Source organism: Bipolaris victoriae (genome assembly GCF_000527765.1).
Source record: "Bipolaris victoriae FI3 unplaced genomic scaffold scaffold_16, whole genome shotgun sequence".
In the NCBI taxonomy this organism is placed as follows: Eukaryota; Fungi; Ascomycota; class Dothideomycetes; order Pleosporales; family Pleosporaceae; genus Bipolaris; species Bipolaris victoriae.
In genome coordinates this window covers 232867-258854 of record NW_014575376.1, presented here as the reverse complement: position 1 = coordinate 258854, position 25988 = coordinate 232867, and the positions used below count along the sequence as shown (strand labels likewise).

At 50.7% G+C, this 25988-nt stretch overlaps 12 protein-coding genes across 12 annotated transcripts; 7 read left to right on the top strand and 5 right to left on the bottom strand.

The window, feature by feature from the left end:
* Positions 1-8: 8 nt before the first annotated feature.
* Positions 9-1466, bottom strand: COCVIDRAFT_91029 (hypothetical protein; the record flags this gene model as incomplete). Its single annotated transcript, XM_014704327.1, has 5 exons — positions 9-615; positions 669-863; positions 919-1109; positions 1168-1272; positions 1326-1466. 5 exons carry the CDS (start codon positions 1464-1466, stop codon positions 9-11), a joined length of 1239 nt encoding a protein of 412 aa, XP_014559813.1.
* A 1558-nt stretch (positions 1467-3024) lies between these two features.
* COCVIDRAFT_90857 (hypothetical protein) lies at positions 3025-4007 on the top strand (the record flags this gene model as incomplete). Its single annotated transcript, XM_014704326.1, has 2 exons — positions 3025-3109; positions 3205-4007. 2 exons carry the CDS (start codon positions 3025-3027, stop codon positions 4005-4007), a joined length of 888 nt encoding a protein of 295 aa, XP_014559812.1.
* A 5182-nt stretch (positions 4008-9189) lies between these two features.
* Positions 9190-9944, bottom strand: COCVIDRAFT_13403 (hypothetical protein; the record flags this gene model as incomplete). Its single annotated transcript, XM_014704226.1, has 3 exons — positions 9190-9347; positions 9394-9653; positions 9898-9944. The coding sequence occupies 3 exons, from the start codon at positions 9942-9944 to the stop codon at positions 9190-9192; spliced, it is 465 nt and encodes a 154-aa protein (XP_014559712.1).
* A 1239-nt stretch (positions 9945-11183) lies between these two features.
* On the top strand, positions 11184-11951 carry COCVIDRAFT_90886 (hypothetical protein; the record flags this gene model as incomplete). The annotated part of the gene is made up of 2 exons (XM_014704325.1): positions 11184-11784; positions 11845-11951. Coding segments are annotated over 2 exons (708 nt in total), but the record flags the coding sequence as incomplete, so codon positions are not given.
* A 675-nt stretch (positions 11952-12626) lies between these two features.
* On the bottom strand, positions 12627-13631 carry COCVIDRAFT_35092 (hypothetical protein; the record flags this gene model as incomplete). The annotated part of the gene is made up of 1 exon (XM_014704324.1): positions 12627-13631. The coding sequence occupies one exon, from the start codon at positions 13629-13631 to the stop codon at positions 12627-12629; it is 1005 nt and encodes a 334-aa protein (XP_014559810.1).
* A 404-nt stretch (positions 13632-14035) lies between these two features.
* Positions 14036-14852, top strand: COCVIDRAFT_35091 (hypothetical protein; the record flags this gene model as incomplete). Its single annotated transcript, XM_014704323.1, has 2 exons — positions 14036-14284; positions 14352-14852. The coding sequence occupies 2 exons, from the start codon at positions 14036-14038 to the stop codon at positions 14850-14852; spliced, it is 750 nt and encodes a 249-aa protein (XP_014559809.1).
* A 543-nt stretch (positions 14853-15395) lies between these two features.
* Positions 15396-16673, bottom strand: COCVIDRAFT_35090 (hypothetical protein; the record flags this gene model as incomplete). The annotated part of the gene is made up of 1 exon (XM_014704322.1): positions 15396-16673. One exon carries the CDS (start codon positions 16671-16673, stop codon positions 15396-15398), a length of 1278 nt encoding a protein of 425 aa, XP_014559808.1.
* Positions 16674-18026: 1353 nt separating this feature from the next.
* COCVIDRAFT_91069 (glycoside hydrolase family 92 protein) lies at positions 18027-20641 on the top strand (the record flags this gene model as incomplete). The annotated part of the gene is made up of 4 exons (XM_014704321.1): positions 18027-18171; positions 18219-18251; positions 18304-19542; positions 19599-20641. 4 exons carry the CDS (start codon positions 18027-18029, stop codon positions 20639-20641), a joined length of 2460 nt encoding a protein of 819 aa, XP_014559807.1.
* Positions 20642-21142: 501 nt separating this feature from the next.
* COCVIDRAFT_35088 (hypothetical protein) lies at positions 21143-22495 on the top strand (the record flags this gene model as incomplete). Its single annotated transcript, XM_014704320.1, has 1 exon — positions 21143-22495. One exon carries the CDS (start codon positions 21143-21145, stop codon positions 22493-22495), a length of 1353 nt encoding a protein of 450 aa, XP_014559806.1.
* A 609-nt stretch (positions 22496-23104) lies between these two features.
* On the bottom strand, positions 23105-24561 carry COCVIDRAFT_13397 (hypothetical protein; the record flags this gene model as incomplete). Its single annotated transcript, XM_014704225.1, has 4 exons — positions 23105-23417; positions 23457-23794; positions 23971-24018; positions 24262-24561. The coding sequence occupies 4 exons, from the start codon at positions 24559-24561 to the stop codon at positions 23105-23107; spliced, it is 999 nt and encodes a 332-aa protein (XP_014559711.1).
* A 194-nt stretch (positions 24562-24755) lies between these two features.
* Positions 24756-25073, top strand: COCVIDRAFT_91126 (hypothetical protein; the record flags this gene model as incomplete). The annotated part of the gene is made up of 1 exon (XM_014704319.1): positions 24756-25073. One exon carries the CDS (start codon positions 24756-24758, stop codon positions 25071-25073), a length of 318 nt encoding a protein of 105 aa, XP_014559805.1.
* A 214-nt stretch (positions 25074-25287) lies between these two features.
* On the top strand, positions 25288-25638 carry COCVIDRAFT_24003 (hypothetical protein; the record flags this gene model as incomplete). The annotated part of the gene is made up of 2 exons (XM_014704244.1): positions 25288-25390; positions 25439-25638. The coding sequence occupies 2 exons, from the start codon at positions 25288-25290 to the stop codon at positions 25636-25638; spliced, it is 303 nt and encodes a 100-aa protein (XP_014559730.1).
* Between the last annotated feature and the right edge of the window lie 350 nt (positions 25639-25988).

The following is a 25988-nucleotide window of genomic DNA, read 5'->3' as shown; positions in this document are numbered from 1 at the left end:
GCCGACCCTTATACCCTATCCGCCTGTATCTTATCCAAGTCCTCTTTCCTGCTCCTCCCCCTCCCACTCCCATCAAACCTCTCACTAATCTCAACCCGAAAGTCCTTTTGCACATTAACCTGCAACCCATCCAAGCTCGCCTTCTTCACAATCCTCTTCTGACTCCCATCATCCCTCGCATCCAAACTCTCCTCACTCCCATAATCCTCTAAATCCCCATATATCTTCGTCTCAACCCCCGTCCCTTTACTCTTCCCATTGAGATAATTCCGCGTGCGACTTGACTCCGGACGCTGCTGTTGCTGCTGGTCGTCGAGTTCAAGCCACTTGTTTTTGGAATCGATGGCGTTGCTGGCGGAGGGGCCACCCGGGTGTGGCTTTTTAGAGCCGAAGATGCCGGAGGCGTAGGAGCGCGAGTTACTGCCGGACCAGGTGGAGAAGCGCGCGATGGCGTGTTTGAGGAGGGGATGGCAGGCGGGTAGGTTGGCGACGAACATGCCGACGTTCATTTCGGCGGTGGCCCAGGCGAGGATTGCGCCCAGGTTCTGGAGGAGGCGCGAGGCGTCGTTGAGCCCGATGAGGTATTTTAGGCGGACGATAGGGGCGATAGAGGCGCTGGGGTTGTGTTAGTTTGGGGGGGTTTGTGAGTGTTGAAGGGTTGGACTCACAAGATTCCGAGACCCAACATGGCCATTACACCACCCTTTACGCGCCAGTCGAGTTGAACGTCCCAGAGGAGGAAGATGGGGAGTGTGGCGAAGATCCAGTCTGTGGAGATGGATACTACGGCTACGGCGTAGGAGAGGATGGTCTGCGTGCTGCGCTCGCGGCAGTAGCCTTCGACTTTTGTGTCCCAGTTCTTCCTGGATTGTGTGTTAGTACTTGATGTTCCCCTTTGAGTGATTCAGGATTACTTACTGTACTGGCATGCACTGGAAGAACAGGTATATGCCTGTTCCACCCATAACGATGAAGCACAAAAGCATGCTAATGTAGATGACATATTCGATCCATTTCTTGCCGCTTGCAATTCGAATCAGAGCAAATCCGATACTGCACTTGATTGTGACGAGGGTAAAACACCATGGTTCCTGGAAGACGTAGAACCACTGCTTACTGATTACTATGTTGCTGACTGAGCGAATAGGGGAGGGGGGGAAAGCATACCCGCAGAGAGTTCATATATTGAGACTCTGTAAGGGTGGCATCATATTGTCCAATACCACTCCATGCCATGCCTATGGTGGCAATTGTGCTTACACTCCAAAAGGGCTGTATCAGTGTCAGTCAAGTTGTACACAGGACTGTGGATCCAGAGGCCTTACAATGTTGATCAACATGGCCCAGTCATCGGGACCCCACGCCTTCCTCTTTGTCCGTATCCAGAAGCGCAGGATAGTAGAAATTATGTCAAAGGGAAGCGGGACTAAGACGGCCAAGGCCATGGGATAGGATGTCGGCGCCATGGTGACTATGTCTGTCTACAGTCCTCACAGGTGAATAGAAATGTCAGATGGGCCAGCCAACTGTTATGAACCGCGACGATTGAATGGACTAGACTTATGGACCTGCAGGTCGTGGGGTCTGTGGAGAAAATAAAGGGATACAAGGGAATGTGCACAAGGGCAGTGCCTGAGGCATCACGTACGATATCCGTGTGCTCAGAGTCCATTGATGCATTCTGCTATGAGCCGCACTTGGAACGGGCAGCCCGTTTACATCTCGGTTCCGTCGCCTTGGTACCCCAACGCTGTATCGCCTTAGTCACAGCAGTCACTCTGTTGTGCCGATCGTTAGAACCGGAATTGTGCCGTCGAGAATCAAGACTTGAGGATGGCCAACGGGGGGTGCCGGCGTGGGATGTGCGCTAGTTTGAGCCACTACCGTTCCGATAGTGCCGGCATTACGCGCGGCGGCATACATTCCCCGACCCACTTCACTGTGGACATTCCATATGAAACGAGCCTCACGACGGGAAGATTTTTCCTATGCCATTCACGAACAACATTTCCAAGCCAATAGGAGTTGCCTCCGTCTTCGTCTCAAGCTAGCAGCATCTATGGAAGGTATGCCTCTTGTCTCGACGTCGCGACCATCTTGCCTATGAATCATAGCACCGTGGGCCCAAAGACCTCGCCAGATTTCTTATCACAATTCTCAACGCTTAGTATGCTGATAGCAGGTGTATGCTTGCCTGTCAACATCTCTGAGCAGGGTGCTTGGATGTAAGTATTGTGGCCGAACGAGGTAAGTAGTTCGCGCGCTTTTCCTAAACACCATCAACCCACTCGTCTCGAGGGTTACGTCTGCTTGCATATCTTCGCACCAGCACACGTGCACGCGCAAGGCTGTGTTTGAGCATGCAAGGCAGGATACCCAGGCCCCATCCCGCATGCTAAGACTGATTGACAGCTCCCTTGCAAAGGGATGCCCTTGCCAAGGGATTGATGTGTTGTATCGGCACGTTTTAGCACCTTCGCCAAAAATATCCAATTCTCAGTCTTGCATTCTATTCGCGAGCAACTTCCGTCCACAACCCAGCTAGCCGTTGCTTGCAACATAATTCGACATAATCCTTCCCGAAGGATTTCGGCCAACAGTTGCGTTATCATCCTTGTCTTGCAAAGTAACTCACCACGTATTTTCTCATACGATATTAGGCGTTTCCTCGGCCAATCCTCCCTATGGCAGCCCCGTTGGAGTGAAATGAAGATCTTCACCGCCCCGATCGAGGCGAGACCGGACGTCCGACTCCACATCGGGGTTATACTAATCCGATCCTAGTCCTTACTCGAACGGTTTTATCAAGTCAAGGGTTCCCCGCTACAGTTGCTAGTCGAGGCTGTCAAGCGGAGGTTGATACTGTCAGTTGCTACCGCTGAAAGATAGGTCCGATACTACATAACGTCGTGTTTCGTGCAGCTTTTTTCCTCTTTCCATTCCCCAAGTACATATCCAACCTTGTTAGATTCTGAGACTAAATCCATCTGATCCTTACAAAACTTCTACGAAAAACCCGACAGTATGGCACCAGCAAGGACTAATGAAGCAACGGCACCCGCAAGGGTATTCGAAGGCAAACTTGCCATTGTCACTGGATCGTCAAGGAGTAAGTGCTACTTGACTGCAAAGTCACCAATGTCGTCTTTCTCGTGACGACATGTGTCGTGAGATCGAACACTGACAAACTTTCCCTCGCTTTAGGTTTCGGCGCAGCAGTTGCAAAACATCTTGCCGAACGTGGTGCAAACGTGGTTATCAACTACGCCACTTCAGCTTCTGATCAGACTGCTGCTGATCTCGCAGCTCATCTATCCAAAACATACGGCGTGAAGGCGGTCCCTGTGCGTGCTGACTTGCTCGATCCCACGGCCCCTGCAGCCCTTGTCGAGGCCGCAAAGAAGCACTTCTCCGACCCCTCTGCAACCCCCAGCTTCCAGATCGACATCATCATCAACAATGCGGCACTTGTGAATTCTCAGCCCATCCAAGAGCTTGACGTTGAGCTATGGGACCAGACATTCAACCTCAACTGCAAAGCACCCGCGCTACTCATCAAAGCAGCGTTCCCCTACCTTCCCCATGATCGATCGGGCAGAATCGTTAACATCTCGTCTGCAACCACGACATGGGGTCTTATCCAGCAGACTTCCTATGCTGGAACCAAGGGCGCCATCGAAGCTATGACCCGTGTTTGGGCACGTGAGCTCGCTGAGCGCTGCACCGTCAACAGCGTCTCTCCTGGCCCTATGGACACTGGCCTACTCAATGGACTTCCTGAAGCCCCAAGGCAAGCACTGAGAGCGTACAATGCTCTAATTCCTCTGGCCAAGGAACGACCCGGTGTGGACTCTGAGGATATGCTCAGGCTAGCGGGCGAGATTGGCGGCCGACCAGGTACCTTGGAGGAAGTAGCTGGCATCGTCGGAATCGCCTGTCTACCCGAGAGTGGATGGATGACAGGCAACCAACTCGGTGCCAGCGGCGGTGGTGCGTTTGTAAGATGATGTGCCTAAACTAATTTTGAAAAAATGTAAAACAACTTTCCCTTCCTTTTCCGTTCTTCGAAGTGATCTACTCTTACTAAGAACTTTATGTTCAACGGAGAATTATTCAGTTCTACCATCTGTCTCACCACCTTGCCGTCCAAGATCCGATCTACATAACTCTCTTCCTATTGTTGATGTCAGCCCCGTCTGGCCATCCCCTTGTCCCGGGCCACCGTGCGGTTCCGCCAACGTGGGTATGTGTGTCCCATACGTACTTCTTTTGCAAGGGTGACGTGACCTTAACACACATATGCACCTGTCATATACCGTTGTCGTCTCTTGATTCGGTCCATGCGAAACAGCCTAGTATACTTCTCACCTAAGTACGTTGCATCCTGCGCAGTCTCGAATTACCTTTTTGAGACATCCCCCCCCCTTCCACATACCGACTTTACCACTCCGCCCCGCCTTCGCAACTCATTATGAATAAAAAGCTTGTTGGCTATGCTAGTCTTTTGCTACGGAGGTACTGTTCCAAGAACCCCCCACGTCGGCAATTTAAAATTAAAATAATGGGGCGGGACGCTTTTCTTTTTTGGCTGACACATTGACATTTTGGCAGCCCAGCAAATGTCCAACGACAACGGGCGCGGCGGCGGCTAAACGAGGAACATAATAGTTCGCATCACCCCTGCTTATAACACCCCCGTTTTTTATCTTGGCTCCGCGGCGAATCATCGTCTTGGACATCCAGCATCCTGAAGGACTTTAGTTTTTTTCTTCCCGCCCTGGTGGGTAATGTACTTTTACTTACCCAGTGTGGGTAAAAGGTTCTTGGGCATATATGTGCAGATCCTGTCGTCTATACTTGTGCATGTTTTTTTGATGCTTCTCGGTGGCAGAGGTTGGTCATATCGCGCAATGCGACGGGGGCGGCACGGCGGGTTGCGATGTTGCGTCGCGTGGAGTTACGTATCATCGGGGCTGGTGGCGCGTGCGTTGGAGAGGGGATGTTACTGTCTTGCCTCGAGTTGCAAGCATGGTGTTTCGGGGAGTTTGATGAGAAAGGAGGTGTAGGATATGAATTCGCCTTTTCTTGCCCCTCGAGAAATTGGTGATGCGCGAGGATCTGCGCTGCGAGTTTGGCTCTGTTGTTGTTTATCACTAGTAGTGATCTGACTTGCATGTAGCATGTGATACTTCCAAACAATTGCTGCTTACGTGGGAAGTTCGTTTCATTGTATGTCTCAGAGTCATGGTGGATCGAGATCTGGCATGAATAGTAATGCCGCTCCTTGATTGAGCTCCTTATTCTGGACACCATGGCAATCATGCATTGAAGACATGTGGATCTGGAAAATGAGTAAGTAAATGCACATGGTCTGTAATGGAGACAGACAACCGAGATAGCCGTGGGTCTAAACATAGTATGTTCGGATGTCTACACCGACCATTGTACAGTTGGGCATATTGTTGAGTGACGTGATCGAGGATTAGGACGAGTCGTCTTGAACAGCCCATCGACTGATATCTCTACTGACAAACAAAGCTAGTTTCGCGAAAACATCCGTGCACATTCTACGAAGCATCAACAGATACGTGTTGTTGGAAAAGGACCAGGATCGGCTTTACTACAGGTATTATTGGTCTTGGTCGCTAGGTTATGGTCTTCGGCAGATCTCGGAGAGCTAACATTCTAGAAGAACATGCTCTAGTGACGAGTAGCCCATCTGAAAGTTCACTATAGTTGTCGATACCGAGATTGTATAGCTGACAAGCCATATACAACAAGCATTATAGACAACAGAGGCAACTCTGTGAGCAAGTGCGTGGAGGTATTACTAATAACGGTTAGACTGAACTTAGATTATCATCTACACTATGGCGTTCGCCCTCCCACTGCCCTAATGCCCCGTCGACACTCAATGGATATAGAGATGCCCCTATTCACTTCATGTCTGTAAACGACAGAGCTAAGCTTGGACGTCGTATAGCTCTCGGCATTATCATTGAAACCATGGTCAACATCGCCCCTTCTACGGAGACGGTGGTACTTGTAAATACTGGCAGAACCGTTTCTGTAGACAGTTCCGTAATCTTTCGAAGAAGATTAAACTTACAAGCGTATGCCTGCTTTCTTATATACAATGCTGGTGAGTATATGACGAACGTGCTCTTGATATAAGCGCCTTCTCAACTCCGTTGAGCATAAGAATGACTCATATGATCAAAAGTTTCAAGGATTTAGCGATATTCTGTTAACATCATTACAGTTGCCAATTTATGTGGAAAACATACAAGGCCCTCTGCCGTTAAGACCGTCCAGTTGTTAGTCAGCATGTTACTGGACTACTAAATCTTCGCTCGCGTGAACTGTTTCTCATACCGAGTTTGAACTGCTCATGATTCATTCCCCAGTACCTGTTTGCCCAACTCATTTGATTCGATATGGCGAGAACCGTCAATCGAATCTCTTCAGACTCCCGACTATCCCTATCCCTTGTTGGATTTCTGAGCGCCGGATTTCGGAGGCGTGCTAATGGTGTCTGGTACCACTGCACCCACTCTTCTGGCGAGTTGTTCCATCCATTTGAGCATCAATCCCAACAGAACATACAGACAGATTTGTTTCTGTAAGGATGTGTAGTGTACGAGCTTATGACAGGATTCTGGCCGGGAGAACGCATGGGTAAACTGGGACAGGAGACTGCGATGATGATTCCGCGGAAAGACTGGCCACCACTTGAGATAGAGTGTATGGGTGAGATTGTGCGGAAGTGCTGGGAGGGGAATTTTGTGGATGCAGAGCAGCTGAAGATGGAGGATTGAGGGGAATGATGATTTGAAAGGGTTTGATGTTGCGAACCTATCCTTGAATTAACAGGAAAGCAGAAATCCACGGGGCAAAATCATTCCATCTGCGAATACTGGTATGTGTCTATTGAAGCTTAATAATCACCCTCATTATCCTTAGCTATTGTAGATGGTTCCAAAAACTAAAACCCTAATATAAGTGTATATTGTAGAGATTTGATAATACGATCCATGACCATATAAATTTAATTATCTGCATATATCTAGAGAATAGCAAAGACACCGAAAGCCATACTAAGTCACCGACAGGTCATAATTTCTTTCTCGAAGCCCTTGGTATGAACGATCCAATTAAGTTCTGTGTTCTTGGTACTGCGTTGTCATACTAGCCGTTGCTGTTCTAATTGCAACCTATAGATTTTATGATCAGGAACCCATGCCTTGTGTCCAACGGCGGCTGGTAGACAATCTGAACTGACTAAGGAACATAGATGTAATATATAAGGTCCGATACTTGTCGGACATGTGAAGCTATGTTCGAGTATCATCGGATTGGTACTGTGCATTCTGGCCGGCGTATTCTAGACCATATCCGACAGCTGCAGGATAAATGAAATCGTATCCAGTAGCTGTCGGTTGAGGAGAGAATGATGAAACAATTTCGCTGTCGAGACATACACACCTTCTATTCGAGGTTACCGAGATAACTGCTGAAACTTATTTGCGCGCTCTTAGACAACGTGCTTGTTTCTCAAAGCGCGGAATATTCTGCAGGGTTGGTGTTTCTTGGGACAGCATCCACACACTTTTGACATAGATATCGTCTAGAAATTGCGATATTGGTCAGAAATCTTTTACATGTATTCAGCTTGCTAGTTTTCATTTTTTCATATCCTGTTTAGTGATGAATGATCACAAGGAATGGCCATATCGGAGAAGTCTTTCTGTAAGGTAGAATTTGACATAGAACAGATCAATAGTCCTTGGTGTGATGTCTAATTGATGCATATCAAAATCGATTTATTGTGTAAATCCGTAGAGAGTGGTTATTTTTCTAGGTGAAGTTTTGCATGTGAGCATATTTTGTGCAGGTAGATTTCATAAAACCCCAGTTTTTATGATTCTGGTCATGTAGTCGCAACCTAGATGGATCACTGCTTTCAGATAACGAAAAAGGATAGCTAGCTTGTACGAGGACATATAATAATGGCCTCAATACAGGGGCTACCCGCAAAGCTGTTTTTTGACGGATTTTTCTATGTTGCTGACGTGAGAAGGATCGTGTGTCGTTGTGCGGACCAGAATCAGGCAAACGTTGTGCGTGGCATGTGCGACTCGTGATTGGCCAGAAGGCTAAGGCGTCCGGATTTGCCTTGAGGAAAGAACCGTCACCTGGCCCTTCCAGTCTTAGCTCCCGCATGCCAAACTCGACCTCATTCATCTCTTTTCCTCCATGTTCCGCGTGTTATCAACCTCCTTGGACAAGCCTCAAGTCAAATCTGGGCGCGCTCAGTGCTGAGCCACAGTATATTCACTTGTCACCGTTTGCAACGCCCCAAACCCCCTCTGCCGCTTAGCGCCAGGCCTCCAGGTTCTCCCAGCCTTTCGACTACGCCTCGTACGCTCATTCGCCCCTGGGTCCGTGTCCCCACATAGGCTCCCGAGATGTCGTCGGCACGGCCGATACCCGCGTTCCGACAGTCGCTTGCCAGGCCCTGAGCCATTCGATTGACCTTTGGATGCGAGATGGCAGTGACAAAGGGGCGGGCTGGGATCTGGAACGCTCGCGGGATTGCCAATTGTGATGGTGTCACAATTCCTATTTCTCGTGATCAGCTTGAATGTTGGTGGACTGCTGGGAAACTTCTCGATTGGTATTAATCATCTCCGTGACGGGCACTTGAGGCCCATATTTGCCCGTCAAGTCTTTCTTTACTTGTCAAGTCGAGAATTGCACGAACAGACGCATGTGCGCACTAACCTTGTCGTATTGTCAGTGTCCACTTGACAGGTCGTCCTATTCAGCACGCTGGCCTTCCTACCAGAGTACTAGGAGCATTATTACTGCTTCTGAATTATTGACGTCGTGCTTGTTTAGTTGTGATTCTCCTCTACTCGCTTCATAGCGTTTTCAACTGACGAATCCCCTCGTTGCTGGCCCACGGTTGAAATTACCAGCCGGCAATCCCGGAGGCGTTCTCGATATTGTCATCCTAAGGCCCATCGTAGCCGACTCTCCAGAAGCTTACTCAGTATTTGAGAGCAGTTGTAAGTACAAATTAAGCATCTTGTAAATTTCAAGAGGGTGCTGTAAGGATCACCAAAGGGGCCATCGAGAGCCAACGCTATAGGAGCTCACTTGGCATCGGAAAGCTGCAGCCTTTTTCTATTGTTCCACCACACGTCCCCATGACAAAATCATGCTTGCAAGGTTTGCCGGGTGCCAAACGCTGTTAGGTTCTCGCTCGAGCCTTTTCTGGGTTACAATTGTGTCGGAAGCAACGCATGCGGGGTCGTAGTCTGGGTGTGCCTGATCTGGCTGGACTCTGGATTCGAGAGCAGCGCGGATACGGCACAGACTGTGGCATACCTTGATTCCAGTGCGGATGCTGACGGGCACCGCATCTTTCGATTGGGCCTTCAGCAGTGGCGGTGGGCGCATGACCCTGATTGTGACGAGCGTTTCCTGTAGCGTAAGGGCGTGACCGGTGAGTTTTTACTCGCCTCTTCTGCCGAGACTCGTCGCCTCGAGGGTGGTTGTTCAGCTGCAAGGTTCGAAATCCGGTGAAAGATTTGTGCACGATCCTGCATGTCGCAGAAACACCTGCCTCGATCAGCAATCTGCTGGCGCTACCAAGGGGAAGCACATCCGCTGCTTCCATTAGCGGCTTTAAACAAACTCGCCAATGAAACCGTACAGAATAAAGAGACATGAAGTCAAGAAGGCAAACCATGCAGGGTGAGGTCCTCCAGCGGCCTTAGCACCGTCAGCTCAATCCTGCGAGCGTCTACTTAATTCCCGTACGCCCCTCGGTCCTTCGAACTAGAAGCAACTTCAATTCGTATCAAAAAGACCAAAGCAAAGACAACTTACTGGAAACGCGTCGCATTACCGCTGGGTACACGGAGGCCATCAGACATGAGTGCCGCTCGACACAATAAGCGCCCGCATGAATGTTGGCTAGTAGTGCCTCTACGCCGGCTTATAACCCCTCATCAGGCAGAGCCGCATCTCTCATTCGTTCCTTGCCACGCTCAAGCACGTGCAAATCTCGATCACGATAATCGTTCGATCGTACAACGGGAGCAGGCAAAGTCAATTGATTTACTACCAATCTCCTATTATACATGGAAAGACTCAAAATATTGCGTTTAGACGCTCGTTGTTTCCTCGGAGTGTGTTAGTCAGGTGGGAAACACAACGTATGGGACGGAACCAGTTCACTTCCCTGCTTGCTTCTTCTCGGAGCCGGATCATCCTTCGCATCCCCGGCGCTGTAACAAATGACCCGACGTCGAGCATCTTTCTAGCTGAATTCTCAACGGATCAGCTCTCTCCGGTATCTCACGCCAACTGCCGTGCTGGACAGCAAACATGGATCGCTCTGCATGGAGGGATCCACCTTCGGCTCACTTGGGCACGCGCTGTGGCTTTCCAGCCGCTGGTTAGCCGGCGGCCAGAATCGGGTACTGCTCATGCAGGCTATGGGACTTGATTGAGCGCGATGCCCAGCCGGCTAGCTGACACCAGTGCTTTTTGCTAAGTTGCAGCTGACAAGCTGTACAGCTACGAGAACCCGATTACCACGAAAACGCTACCAAGCCCACATCCACGTCTTGTATGCTCTCAAAATTCTACTAATATTGAAGAGGACCTCTTGGGCACTACTTGCACAGTATTCGTTGGCGTACTAGTCTCCCAGCGAGATGGAACAACCATATGATGACTTGCTACAGCCGCCCGTGGTAATGATGGCATACAGCGGGGTAGGAGAAATCCAGCTGGCTTCCTATCGCATGCAGCCTATGTAGGATCCTGCGCCATGCATATTTGGCAACACTTCTAGCTTATCAGAGGCTTCGTACAGATTCCTGTCCCGCGTCATCGTCATGTAGGAGCTTGTCGTCTGACCCTTTGACTGGAATGGCTTTCCTCAAAGCCGAAAGATCGCAGAGCCGCATCGTGGAGACGAAGGATAAAGCGGTCCGGTAATGAAGGGGAATCATAGTACAGAGCAGGACAAGCGCATTCACGGCACAACCACACGCACCTTATTGTGGGTCTCGAGCATATGCAAAACCGCGGATCTACAAATTTCCATCATGGTCAGTCACTCACATTCTTTTTGTCCTTTAGGTTCGGGACTTACGAGATAAAAGCCAAGATACTTTTTCAGAATCGATGAAATAGGCAAAACTCCAAACGCTTCACATACGTACGACAGCAGTGGGCATCATGGGATGCCCGCCTTTGAAGCAGGGGCCGTCAGGTCAATAGGGGGAGGCGCGAGCGGTCAGTGGTGGCAATGTGACGGAACCCAAATTTACGGAATTCCACAACCTCCACCAGGCGCTCAGCCATATAGCACATACTCAGTCTTCTACATCGGGGGTTTTGGGTTTTGGGTTCTGAAAGGTGACGCAATCAACTCCAACACCTACAGACACTCCAACACCTGGCAGCCTCTGTACTTTCAGCACCACGCTCAAAAGGAATACTCATACCTCTGTAATGCGGAACAATACCGCACAGTCTACAGTCGAAGAAGCGATCAGAATTGGCTGAGGATGCTGCTACCCGATATATATTATGAGAGTGCACCGGTGATAGACCGCTCACGTTACGGAGGCCTCAAAGGAGAGCTGGGCATATTTCTTGCTCTCATCGCTTTTGCTATACACCCACAGGAGTTGCGCGCCAGACTACCCCAAATGTTCACGAACGGGAATTGGCAAACACCCGGCACATTCAATCATGGGAGTAAGTCAAGCCAGATTTTTTTGGTATTGCACGGTGTCTGGCTAACCTTTTTGCCGACAGGACAATCAGAAAGGGGTGTGGTAGTGTATGTGTGGACCTGTCCGTCAATCACGGCTGACGAACTTCATGTTTATGAGCGAGGATCCCATACCAGGTATTATTACTAGTTGTCAATTCTTAATCGCCCCCAAACACCCGCCAAGTCTAGTTCTGGCTTTGAAGCGAGGGTCATGTCAGTTTTACTGACTTTTTTTCTCCTTGTTCCTCCAATTTCATTATACAGGACGTCTCTTATCGCACACTTTGTTGACTTTTTCTTAACCTCAGACTGCTTACTTTCTATACGTTTTCATAGCGGTTGCTCAGCAGGAGACAGGATCTCAACAACTGTTGGCATTACGAAGTCACGACTTATGCGCATCTTTTGCTGCAGTGTTGGCAGCTTTCTTTTCCTTTCTTTTTTTATACGTCTCCTTGACCAGATTGCATAAGTATCACATTAGCTTCAGGATAAAGAATGGCTCATATACGTTTGGTCTCTTTTACAGAAATACACAAATCTCTTGCCGCTTTCGACAAATACATGAAGCGAATAAAAGTTCTCTAAACGTGGTGTGTGACTGCTAATAGCATGGTTTGCAATCACCATCGTTTCATGTTGGTTGACAACTGCGCCCTTGACGATCTTCACCACGACTGATTAGCACGGCCACGTAACGACCCTACATCGCAGTCCAGAGACCGACACGTACATGGAAGCTAGTAACTATGCATACGAGGGAGGCTGTCTAAACAAGGGTATCATGAAAATCCAAACAGCGCATACACGATACATGCGATGCCTAACTTGGCATACCCCATACAATGACATTGCCGTCGCCACCCCCGCTACACCATTCAGGTCTCGTTTGGCAAAACGCCACAGCAGACACGAGATCCTTTTTGCCCTTTCCAAGCGGAGTTTGTGGTAATCCTTTGACTTCTGTCATATTCGAGTGTTTAAACTTGTGCAGACAAGTTCCATGTAGCATATCCCATGCAAACACAAAGCCATTATCGCTACCGCTAACAACGACGCTATCGTTCAAGCCGAGTGTACTTCTGACTCTCAACTCCGTATTCACAAAAGCGTCGTGCTTGTATGTTTTCAGGAGTCCACCATTGATACGATCCATGAGCCTGATCGAGGAATCAAGCGAACTAACAAGGACTTCTGTACCCTTCTTACTCACAGTCAAGCTCGTGCAAGATGGTCCTATAACATCGACTTGACACATGCCAGTTCTCAAATCATAGCTTCTAATGCGCCCGTCTACACTAGCCGCCACGATCTCCGCGTCGTGGATCGCAACGTCGGAAACGCTATCCTTGGCATCCGACAGCATCATAATGGGCTTGTAGGCATTGGATCGCACATCCCAGATGCGGACTGTACCGTCGAAACTCGCGCTGACAACGACGCTATCGCCCTCGCCGCCAAAGACGCCGCGGTTCACGCGTCCGGAGTGTCCTGTCCAGCGTCGCACCGTCTGTGCGGTTTGCACGTCCCAAAGAAACACGGTCTTGTCACCGCCTGTGCTGACAAATTTGTCATTGGCGTGGTTTACGTCGAGGGAAAGGACTTCGTAGCCGTGCGCTGTGTATTTATTTACGAGGCCTGGGGGGCGCTGTGCAGATTGAGTAGGCGCAACGGAGGTGGGCGGTGCGTGCTTGGGGTTGTAAAGGCGGATGGTGCGGTCAGAGGAGCCGGTTAGGATGTAGGATTGGGTGCCGGAGGAGTAGGCGACGGCGTGGACGATGCCGTTGTGGCCGGTTAATTTGGCGGTGGGGGTTGCGGGGAAGGCCATGGTGTAGTAGTAGTGAAGGTGGGAGATGCGTTGCGAGGTACTGGGACGGCTGCGATTTAATAGCACCGCTCATCGAGGTACGTGCTCAAGGCATTGTGGAATGGAGATGTATCCGGATAAAAGGGAGATGATCGAATCTTGGTGAATGTCTTTCCGGATGTGTTTCTGCTATGCGACAAAGTTGCGCATCTTGCGACGCGTAGGAGGAGCAGAGTCGGAGGAGAAGACGCAAATGCATTTGGTACCTGCCAAGGCCGAGGTGGGGCAATGACGCTCAGCTAGCTCCCGCGACTTTTTGGCCTCTCTACGCGTAAACAGCTTACGAACATTTTATACGCAGATATCTTCTTTTCATCTTTGGTTCTGGATTTACGAAAGTAACAGAAACTTTACCACCTCTCATAATGTCACTCCAACACCTCGACAGCCCGCCCAAGGCCGACGACTTCACCCCGCTCTCGGAACACCAGCAGCAGACGCCAGCTTCTTTCTTTGGCGCAAAGCCCGTTCTTCACGCCCACTATGAAGCCATGACTCTATCTGTTGCTGCCGATCAGCTTCAGCAAGACCCTGCATTCAGCAAATTCAGTTCAAGACGCGAGGGAGAAGAGGACTTGGTAGACGGGGTTGACGTTTGGGTCTCTTCAGAGCATGTCTCTTTCTTCGCTACAAATAATGGTTTGTGCTAACCAACGCCGCAGAAACCTCATCCTATTCCAGAATACACCCTCGCCCGTCGGCATATCTATCCCGTATCCGTCTCTCGCTCTCCACGCAACAATGAAGTACAAGTCAACCATCGAAGCACTGTATATGAACATCTCACTCAACGACGCCGAAACTGTCAACGAAGACGATGACATTCGTATGCTTGAAATCACTGTTCTGCCTCCATCTTATGCGACGAAACCTACCGACACGTGTATCTCCGAGTTCTTCGCTGCGCTAAATACTTGTGCGGATCTTCATCCTGACCCAGACGCTAGTGACGATGAGGGCGATGATATGCTGGATGACACAGCGCCTGGTGCATCGGGCTGGATTACAGCGGACAACATGGACGAATATCTCGATGAAGATGGTAACTTTAAGGGCATGGTGATTGGAGAAGAGCTGGGTCCAGGTGCTGGCACAGTAAGGACAAGGGAGGAGGCAGACGATGGATCAAATGGTGTCAATGGAGCTGATGGACACGAAGAAAAGTACCACCGTACTGGCTAGGTGCTGGGCCAAACAGCAAAAAATGTAATGAACATGATTAGTTGAATTTCTATATGATACCCCATGACGAGATACCCGGTCACGGGTCGGATAGCATAGCTTTATGGACATTTGTACCAATGAAAGTTCATGCGTACTGACAGTCTCGAGAAGTTTCCTCCACCCTATTAAAGAAGAAAAGATACAGAATAAGAAAATCTACAACATTATACATCGTCTCCATCATCTCACCGCCACTGTCGTCCTCTTCGATACTCCAATGAGATCTTCCTCTTATGACCTAATTCATTTGTGTCATCTCATTCAATCATTCGAACCTCTTCTCCCTTCCTTCGTGGCTATGTGACTTTCGTCACATATGTGCCACAGCTGCTCTCGGTGGAGTATGCGGACGAACACACCAATAACAGTGCTAATAAACATAGCAGTGCATGTTCAATCCCCTCTTCCTTCCAGTTAAGACAAGGATACGCGGCGTACAATCTGCATATAGCAGCTTTCAAGCCATATCAATTTAGAAAAAACCTGTATCCCCAAACTCGGCTACCGCGTAGGCGACGAAGGCAGTGCCGGATATGGCGCCCGGTTCGTTCCAGGCACATTCGCAACAGGGTCGGGCTGTGTTACTGTTGTCGACTCCGCATTTCGTGCATCCGTGTACGTTGGCGGCCACCCAGCAGGCGCCGTCCCTTCCGCATGCATCCTGCGTTCAATATCCATTCTCTCTAGATTCGAAACGACCTTGTGGTAGGCAGGTGGCGGCATATCATCTGCGTCCCCCTGTACCGGCGCCGGCGCGGCAGTAGTAGTTCGACTCGCGCGCGCGGCAACAACAGCTTGACGACGGGCATCGGCAGTAGGATTCGTATTCACAGGCGGTGCAGATGCCGCTGTTGCTTTTTGCTCCTTAGCGCGTGCTCGCTTGCCGAAACAAGCGATGATGCCTATGATAAGGGCGACGGGGACTAGGACGCCAATTATCACGCCCGCGGAAGGAGCATTGCCTTTGCTGTTGGGTGTGAAGGCTGCGGGATTGTAGGATGGGTTGCTGTCGCTTGTGGGGGTGTACCAGTCCCAGAAGTCGGTAGTTGATGTGGGTGTTGGGGTTGGGTAGGGTGGATAAGATGATGGGGAGGGAGTTGCTTGTTGGGATTGAGCGTCGTCAAGGACGCCCCAAGGGAAGGTGTTATTGTAACGGTATCGTGCTCCTGAGTCGGATTCCCTCATGCTACGGGATACGATGAATGGCTTGGTTATGATGTTGCCTAAAACCGGCGCAGTTGAACTGACTTGAAACCATTCTGGGTCTACCTGTTGTTCAATTACACACGCCATGACACTGTCGGCACCTGGGACGGTTGAGATGGGGACTTCCAAATCTGGCTCCTTTAACGTGGAAGAGAAATATCTCAAGGGCTCCATACTGAGGATGCTTTGACCACAAAAGGGGTATCCGGTCATTGGGTCTCTCTCTGGTTCCTCCGGGTTAACGGTTGAGGGACACCTGAAGCACCACATTTCCCATCCCCTTACCCAGTTGTATTCTGTGCCGTAGACGTTCTTTGCCGGAGCTTTGGATTCGGGTACTATGACGTCGCCCATATGGATATTACTTTCATTCCAGCTGAAGTATCCGCTCAGGTAGTTTTCCTCGTTCTGAAGTATATTGGACATGTACCAATGTAAGTCTTCTACATATTCGATGGTACCATCCAAGCGTGGGTCATCCTCGGGTGGTTTGGACACAAGGGTAGACCCCGGCAATGGAGGCAGAGCCGGTCCAGGTGGTGGAAACCAAAACGAAGGCAAATCGGTAGACATGGCGAACACGCGGGAGGCGGAAAATGTGCGAGTTTGTTGGGTCTCCACATGTTGGTGAGTTGCAGGGATCGCGCTTCTTTTATGTTTCTAGGGGCCGAGTTGCGAAGTTCCCGAGGAGGCCTGTTTGGGATACCAAGACTGGTGTTGTTATTGCCTGAAGCGCCACTACGTAAGTAAAGCTTGGGCTGCATCCTTTCAGGCCGTTAGACGAGCCGCCGCGATAACAAGATTGGCGGAGCACCATGCGAGTGGGCTCATTGTCTAGTCGCGTGATCTTTGGCCTGTCTTCACCGAGGCGTGTGGTGTGCCTGAACAGCCTCGTAAGGCTACCCACGTGCCGTATAGCCGGAGAGTACTGTGGCTGGGCGGTGGCGACTTACACCAGAAGATATGGCTGTGGTTTTGACCTAAGTCTAGGCTCAAGATCCATATATTAAGCTACCGTTCATCCACTATGTATGTAGGCTGTGCCTATTCTGGGCGCACTGTGCAAGTTCATCTCGGCGTCTGCTCGGAAAACTGTTGGGTGGTGAATTCACTCGTCCATGGCGGTTGGTGTCGTTGTCATTGTCGGACTGGCTTTGTCGCGCACAGAAGGGACGTTCTGATTGCAGCGTCTGATGTCTTCAGAGACGGTTGTGAGTTTGAAAGTACTATTCAGGTTCGTTCTCACCTATGGAGCGTGCGTTCCCCATTTAGGCCATAAGTGGTTTAGCGCCTTTCCTCATACGTCACGGAGATGATTGCTGCATTCCCAAATGGAGTCGTGATAGTTTTCACATTTTCTGGAGTCGGTACATGTACGGACCGATACTCTGGAGCCGTTTTATCGATACCAAGCATCTTTGTACCAGGACCTAGGCATGCTTGTTCCCTCCACCGACCACGGAATGTAACTCGGCGACGTCATACTTCGGGCTAATGTACGGTTCTCTGCTCCACATCAAGTCCGTCCCCATCATCTCGCACAAAAGAACTCCGCGTGCAACATATGATGCCAATCGGACCACACGGCTCCTAGTCAGTACATCATGGATCAAGGATAGTCATGCCTACCCCGCGGTCCCCCGCGCTCGGCAGTACTCCAACGTGGTATCCTACCGCAATACCAACCGCGAAGAGTCAGGTGGTTACCATTTTCGGAAATGACATACAGGCTGCATACAGGGAAAAATTGAGGTACTCCGTCGGGGTAGGTAGTATGGCTATGGAGTATCGTGCAACTGCCAAGTCATGTGCAACGAAGGGAAGCTATAAAGTATGTGAAGAAGCGCGGGCGGTACATTTGCGGAGCCAGTCCAGTGGGCGCCTCACTCCTGGCTTTTTGAATTTTTTGTTGTGGTTTGGTCAAAAATGATTGATCTCTTTTCACTCAAACATGCCTCAGCGGCATTACTGTGCTTTCTCGCAACATCCACTAAAACACAGCAAAATTCACCAGCACAAGTGAGCTCGGGAGTCCAATACGTCAATCCGTTAATTGGAACAATCAATGGAGGTTAGTAGGTTGCAAGTTCCCGGGGTGGGAAAACTAATCATAATCAGGTCATGTTTTTCCTGGAGCAACACTGCCATTTGGTATGTATCTCACTATCAAGGAATATAAATGGCGACATGCTGACTCTGCTAGGAATGGCCAAGGCCGGGCCTGACGTGATAGGAGAAAACCAAGGAGGATTCTCATCAAATGACTCTGAACCCATTTATGGATTTTCCCACATGCACGACTCCGGTACCGGTGGATCGCCATCACTCGGGAACTTTCCGATATTTCCACAAGCCGGGTGCCCAAACGATGATATCAATGAATGTAAATACCCAAAGCGTCAGCGAGCTACCAATCGTACAGTGGGCAGTGTGCATGCTAAACCTGGATACTTTGACATTACTTTGGACAATAACATCAGGACTGAGACCACGGTAACGAATCGCACGGCTTTGTACCGCATAACATTCCCGGAAATACCCACGACGCCAAACACAACACTAAGCCCGCATATTCTGGTCGAGCTCACAGATCTACCAAATACGCGCAGCGAAGCCAATATGACGGTAGATGAAAAGACTGGACGCATGACTGGCCGTGGACGTTTTGAACCGTCATTCGGTGTCAGCACGTACCAGTCGTTCTTCTGTATCGATTTCGATGGCGCCGCAGTTAGACGCGCGGGTGTTTGGTCCAATACCCGAGCAACTACAAGAAAATTGGATCTATATGTCAAACCATACGATAGCCGACAAACGACAGGACAGCGGCCGTCAGGTGGCTGGGTACAATTTGAGAAGCCCACTCAGAACAACCAGATGTTGGTCAGGGTGGGCGTGAGCTTGGCCAGCGAAGATCAGGCTTGTGCGAACGCGGAGCGCGAGATACCTTCATTCGACTTTGATGGGGTAGTCGAGGCCGCTGACGCTGCCTGGCGCTCTAAACTCGATGTTATCACGATTGAGAGTGGAGGTGTGGACGAAAGCTTCCTCACATCATTCTGGAGCGGCGTGTACCGAGCAATGATCAGCCCACAAGACTACACGGGCGAGAACCCCTTCTGGAAGTCCGATGAGCCCTACTATGACTCCTACTATTGTATTTGGGACAGTTTTAGGTCAATTCATCCTCTACTCACAATACTGGATCCGCATAGTCAGACATTGATGATCAGGAGCTTACTCGACATCTACCGTAATGAAGGGTGGCTGCCAGATTGCCGAATGAGCTTGTGTAAGGGATTTACCCAGGGAGGCTCGAATGCAGATATTGTGATCACAGATGCTTACCTGAAGAACATATCTGCCGGAGTTGATTGGAACTTGGCCTACGAAGCTGTTGTTAAGGACGCAGAAGTTGAGCCCATCAACTGGGATGTCGAAGGTACATTTTGCACTTGTAATCCTCTCTCTAAATTATTGCTAACATGATGTGTTTAGGCAGAGGCGGTCTCGTATCCTGGAAGAAACTCGGTTATATCCCCACCCAAAACACCGATGTAGAAGGCATAGGCACAGAAACTCGCTCCATTTCGCGCACAGTCGAATATGCCTACAACGACTTCACCATTGCCCTACTGGCCCGTGAACTCGGCCACACAGCAGACTATCAAAAGTACCTGTCGCGCTCTGCAAACTGGAAGAACATGTTCAAAGCCGACCAACCCAGCATCTTCAATGGTACGGACACTGGCTTCGTAGGCTTCCTGCAGCCGCGCTACGAAAACGGCACATGGGGACTTCAAGACCCTATTTTCTGCTCTCCACTGTTGAATTTCACGTCGTGCTACCTCAATCCCCAAGGCGGCGAAACTTACGAAGGCCCAGTCTGGCTATACACATTCTTCGCACCCGGCGACATGGCCACACTGATCACAACACTAGGTGGGCTCGAACGCTTCACCGCACGTCTAGACTGGCTCCACGAATCTGGCATCTTGTACGTAGGCGATGAACAGGCGTTCCTTACCATCTTCCTATACCACTACGCAGGTCGCCCGGCACTCTCGGCCGAGCGTGCACACCAGTACATCCCATCGCTCTTCAACGACACCGTCGTCGGCATACCCGGTAACGACGACAGCGGCGCAATGGGCTCCTTCCAAGCCCTCGTCATGCTGGGCTTCTTCCCCAACGCAGGCCAAGACGTATATTTCATCATCCCTCCCTTCTTCGAATCCGTCTCTATTAAAAACGGCCAGACGGGTAAGACGGCCACGATTCGCAACATCAATTTCGACCCAGAGTATAAGAATATCTATATTCAGTCTGCGACGTTGAATGGTGAGCCGTATACGCGGAACTGGATTCAGCATAGCTTTTTTCTGGAGGGAGGGGTCTTGGAACTTACGCTTGGCCCAAAGGAGAGCGCGTGGGGGACGGGCGTGGAGGATGTGCCGCCAAGTTTGGGGCCGGCTGGGAATATGACGGGGGTAGGGGTGGGAGAGCAGCGGCGCTGGGAGATGCAGGATATGTGGGGTTGAGTGGGGGGATGTAGTATACTTTTTGTAGCTTGCTTGAGTGAAATGTATGCTACAAGTACACATACTGCATAACACAACATGTTTGTGAAGTTCCTGAGGATGGCAAGAGAATACTCTGTAATTGCCCATCAGTCTCTATCTCCCCATATGTCTCATACTACGGTAATTGCTAAGTCCTTCACCACATTCCATACCGCATTGTCTTGCACACAATGAATCACGTGCACAGAGTGAATCGCACACAGCAAACCTACCCAACAACATAAGCTGTACAACGACAACATCCAGCCTTAAGCTTCTCTCTACACTGTTCAATAACAACAACTTCCTTCAAGCCGCTCGTATATATTTCATACCAAAAGAATCCCTCAAAATGTTTTCTATACTTGCATACCAAAAGTCCAACAAACACATCCAACAACCAGCACCCAGCAACTCAGAACCAATAAACGAAAAAACAAAAAGACGACAGGTAAAAACTTACTTGTACTTTGAGAAAGTATGCCTCACAACCCTCCCAACCCCCCAACCGCCCACACAGAACCAAGCTCAGAATCAGGGGCAGAAACAACCTCAAGCTCAGACTTCGACTACATCCCGCCAGCCTCCGGCTACGGTTTCGCCTACGACTCTGAGGTCGAAGCGCGGCACGCCGCGGGCCGCGCTTTACGCGAGAGCCGGGCTGAGCGGGAGAGTACTACTGGAAGCTCAGTTCAGTTGAGGGAGCAAGGAAGTGAGACGTCTGGGGAAACGGGTAGTAGTGGGGTTGAGTCGAACGGGTGGAATGGTGAGGAAGACGGGGGTAACGTTGCTGATGAGTCTAGTAACTCTGACGAGTCTAGCAGCGCTGAGGACGGGAGTGATGTTGGAGGGGGAGCAGAGGAGCAGGTAAGTGTGCAGCAGCAGCAGGTAGGTGGACAGCAGCAACAGCTAATTCAGCAATGGGACGAGCGATACAACCCAGATCTAGAAGAAGTACCATTGCTTCGTCCTCCACCTGCTGATCGTAATAGCATTAGCTACATCACTCCCACGCCGGCTGGCCGCATTTTGTACACGACGTCGATTACAGCCACGCTGTCTGGTCCGAGCGGCGTATTGGCATTTACGCGAACGCAGCATGTAGCGCACGGCGAGGAGTGGATGATGCACCCGGGCCTGGTGCGTCGGACGTACGCGGACTGGGCCGAGGGTCGGAACCATGAGTTTCGAGGGCGGAATCGGGATCAGGGGTTTGAGGGGAGGGCGTATGCTGGGGAGAGTGGGGGGGAGGATGCATCTGCGGGGGCTCAGCAAGGTGGAGGGGATGGGGATGTGGAGGGGGATGAGGGAGAGGCGATGGGAGGACATGCGCATCACGTGCCGTATGTGCATCGTAGGATCTTCGGGGAGCGTCGCGGTGGGAATGCGTATGGTGGGGACTATTCCGATGACCACGATGCGGATGATGAGATGAGCTCGGAACCCGCTGTGCAGCAGGTTAATGCTCAACGAAACATTCCTAATGCGGTTTTGTACGGTGATCCGCTTGTGAGTGCGATGGTTGCGAATACCTTCATGGATCGGTATACGCAGGCTCCGTCTCCGGTCGTTGCGGATGCGCCGCCGAACACAGAGTGTCCGATCTGCCTAGAGCCGCAGTCAGAGACACATGAGTGCGTACAGATTCGCGGTGTACCGGGATGTACGCATCTTATTGGGCGGTCGTGTCTGAGGCAGTGGTTCATCAATCGGCCAGACGACAAGAAAGACTGCCCGTTCTGTCGTACGCAGTGGGTGTCGCAGCAGGGGATTTGGGATATCGAGGATGAGCTGGTTGCAGCGCTGAGAAGGCAATGGGAGGAACAGTCCTAAGGAGGGAATTGATGGATAGGTACTAGCTTCGTCGGCATCACGATGCTGTGCGGGGATTCCGGTGGGTAGAGCTGGGCTGAGTTGGGGAAATCCCTCTTGCGTCGGAGTTGATCATGCTCCGCTCGCAGGCGTATGACATCTCGTGAGAGCGGCATTTCTTCTAGTGGCCATTTGTCCGACAGCTCTCGTTGCAGCCATCAGTGCGTATGAGGACATCCACTTGTGTATTATGGGAAGGTGTGTTTACACAGCTACAAGCGTAACAGTCACGGCAGATGATTAGATTGACTGCGAGAATTTTCCCATGTTAAATCGCTCAGGGCGTTTGGTAGCATTATAGACAGAATAGAAATGGCGTGCGTGTTTTTAGATTTGAGGCTGTGCTGCGTGGTGTGTTCCCTGTTTCATCATTCTCGGTATTTACTGTTGTAGGCGTAGATCGCAAGACTTAGTCTTCTGGAAAATGCCTCGCGCGATACTGGTTGGAGCACTGCGGGGGGGGGGGGGGGGCAGACGAGATGTGTCATAGTAAAGTCCTTAGTAGAAGAAATTCACAAACAAGAATATCTTCTCAATCCCGCAGTTTGTTGATCTGCACAAGACAAGACGTCAAGCTAGGGCGGGGCTATTTGCAGAGGGCGGCAGATTAGCAGGAGCCATACCTTGCTCGTTTTCAGGTACACTTGCATGTCCATGTAATTTCAACAATTCAGAAAAGACCAATGTGCGGGCCCAAGCTACTGCATGACCAAGAGATAAAGTTGCGATAAAGCGGTGAGGGATAAATGATATAGCAGTCCACATGTCGCGAACCACAAATGTCGTATCCATGGTGCGCAAAAGGGTCAGTAAGTGACGTTGCTTTAGAGTAGACTGGACCGGATCGACAGGCTCCACATAGCCTAGGTGGTGAATGTGGATGCTGTTTGAGAAAGTGCTGCGATGCAACAGCGAAGCTCACCGGACGCATTGGGTGGGATTCCGGTGCTGAGGATGATAGGTCGAGGTGCGCGTCAGGGATGCAATCAAGGCTGGAGGGAGAGGTCTCGATGAATGGCCAGACTGCTGATAACGCGATGCATGCGGGATGCATGCCAATGTTGGTGTCGACATGCTATGACGGGTTTCAGCCGAGCCATCCGATTTCACCAATCGGCCCCGCACTGTTTGGTCTCGCTTAGCGTCCAGCCCCTCCACTCGGCCATCGATCGTCGCGGTCCTCATGACATGAGGCGTAATGCGCACGGAACGTGTTTGGAATTCGCTGGCAAACAGACATCGTGACGTTTCTTTGCCGGGCTAGACTGGGTTGTCGTACGTCAGACGGGGCTTCTGGACTGCCATAGTTTGCGGAAATGGCATCATAGCACGCGACAGCAAGGGGCTGGATCTTGCATCTTGCCCATGGTACACGGTAGAGCAGAGTAAAAGTAACAAGATAGACGCAGCACAAACAGCTTTGCGGCAAAACTCACCTTGGCTGCGGCTTCTTGCGGTTCAGCCGTCAAAGCCGGACGTTCTAGCTGCAGATTATGGTAAGTCTAGAAAAGGTCTCCCCGTTCTTCTTGCATAAGGCCCCATAGTAGTACGCGCGAGTCGTCGATGCGCACCTAGACGCCTCAAAGGGCCTTTTCCAGCAACGTGGTTGTTGACGGAGAGTTTAGCTGGTGCCTGAGCCCGCCAGCAAAGATTGCAGCTGTAGCATGAGCTGGCTTGAGCAACCACTACGATGCTCGAGGGCGGATGCGTGATCACCGAGGGCTCACTGGTGGCGTAGGTAACCCGTGTCTTACACGATGCACGGACGGTCCACTATAAACAAGGGTAGTTGGTCCATTGTTCATTTTGAGCGCAAATGGCGAATGACGAGTAGCGGATGTTGGCGTGTGTGTCATCTGGGAACTTTTCAACAGCCGTCTTGCCTGTCTTTGCGGAACGTGGCGAGTGCTCCGCAGCTGGCGTATGCAATACCACCGGCTTAGCTCGTCATGGGATGCCACTATGCGTGCCTGGATCAAACCATGTGCGTCACGAACTCCTCTTGTGCTCCTCGGCGTAGCGCACATAGCTGCTCAAAAGGCAAGGCTGGCGGGCGAGAGGTATCTGCTGCAAGCAAGGGGACATGTATGACACGGATGCATGGCGCCCAAAATAGCCTGGCCCTCATGCCCGACCACACCGCTCGAACGGACAAGTAGAAAGTGTGAAGGAAAAAAAAACCTGGGGAAGCGCTACGGCTATCCGATGGGCCAGGGGTAACATGGTAAAAAATGGCGCATGGCTGGCTGGCCTATCCGGCTTGTACCACGTTTCTGTACTAGGAAACAATCTGCTCCCCCTCGAGGGGCATTGCATTGGCCCGGGGCTGGTGGTGGTGCATGCATCGGTGCATCTCATGTGTGGAACTTGTCGTGACGGTGCCGGCTGTCTTGTTTCTGATTGTGCGGTGAGTGTGCCCGATCGTGATGGGCCCCAAGGTCATTCGATCCTCCTTCGGCCAAAGCTGACGTGCGCAGCGTATAAAGCCCCCATGCGCTGCCCTCCCTCTCTCGAAGCAGCAAAACATCAGCAAGCCTAGCACCAATCCAGAGTTTACTCTAAACTCCTTGCAAGACGGGATCGACGCCAGAGAACTATCCTCATACAAACCTCCAACTCGCCTCGACTATACTTGCCAAACCAGCCGCTACTGCATACAACAAGCACTTGGCATCCACCATCCACACAATCATCATCATCATCGTCTATCAAATTTAGCACCGCACATCATATTATTTATAATCATCATCATCATGCCTGCTCTTCCATTCAACTCGTCCGCTTCTTCATCCGCTTCATCATCACCTACCTTGTCACCTACAACGACGCCCTCAATAGTTCTCCATCCCGCATCGGGTATATTTGATCAATCGTACTAAAGCCTCAGTCTAATCTGTCCAGCAGGTATATCATTAGAGAAGAAGGAGCTGCACAAGCCCCGACAAGATCCAGCACAGGCATACCGCATGCGTTATGCGCAGTACCTGGCCGCGACCTTTGGCTTCTCAATGCAGGCCGCGCTCGCCGAGGCCGACTGCCAGCTTGCACCAAGGCGTTCGTCGAGTTCGAGCATGTCAGAGGCCGAGTCGTTACGAACGATTTGAGGGGGCGCGAGGCTGAGCATCTTTTTCTTTTTTACAAAGGGCGTTATAAGTGAATATTTGGCGTGCTGCACACGGATGGGTGCACACGATGGGCAGTATGTGGTGGGCTTGTTTTGGCGTGCTCTCTGATACTTGTGCTGCAATTAAAAGCGATTGGTTTTTTTCTCTTTGCATTTACATGACCGTGTTGTCGATGCCGTCCGAAGGAGTGCGATGGATGACAGTGGAGGTTGGAGCCCACAAGTGTGTTTAAGAATGTGCGGGGAGATGGGAGGCAGAGCGACAACGGCGACCCCCACCCGCCAGCTGTTGGACTGTTGGATCCGCACAGGGCCTCGAGCGCCGCATCC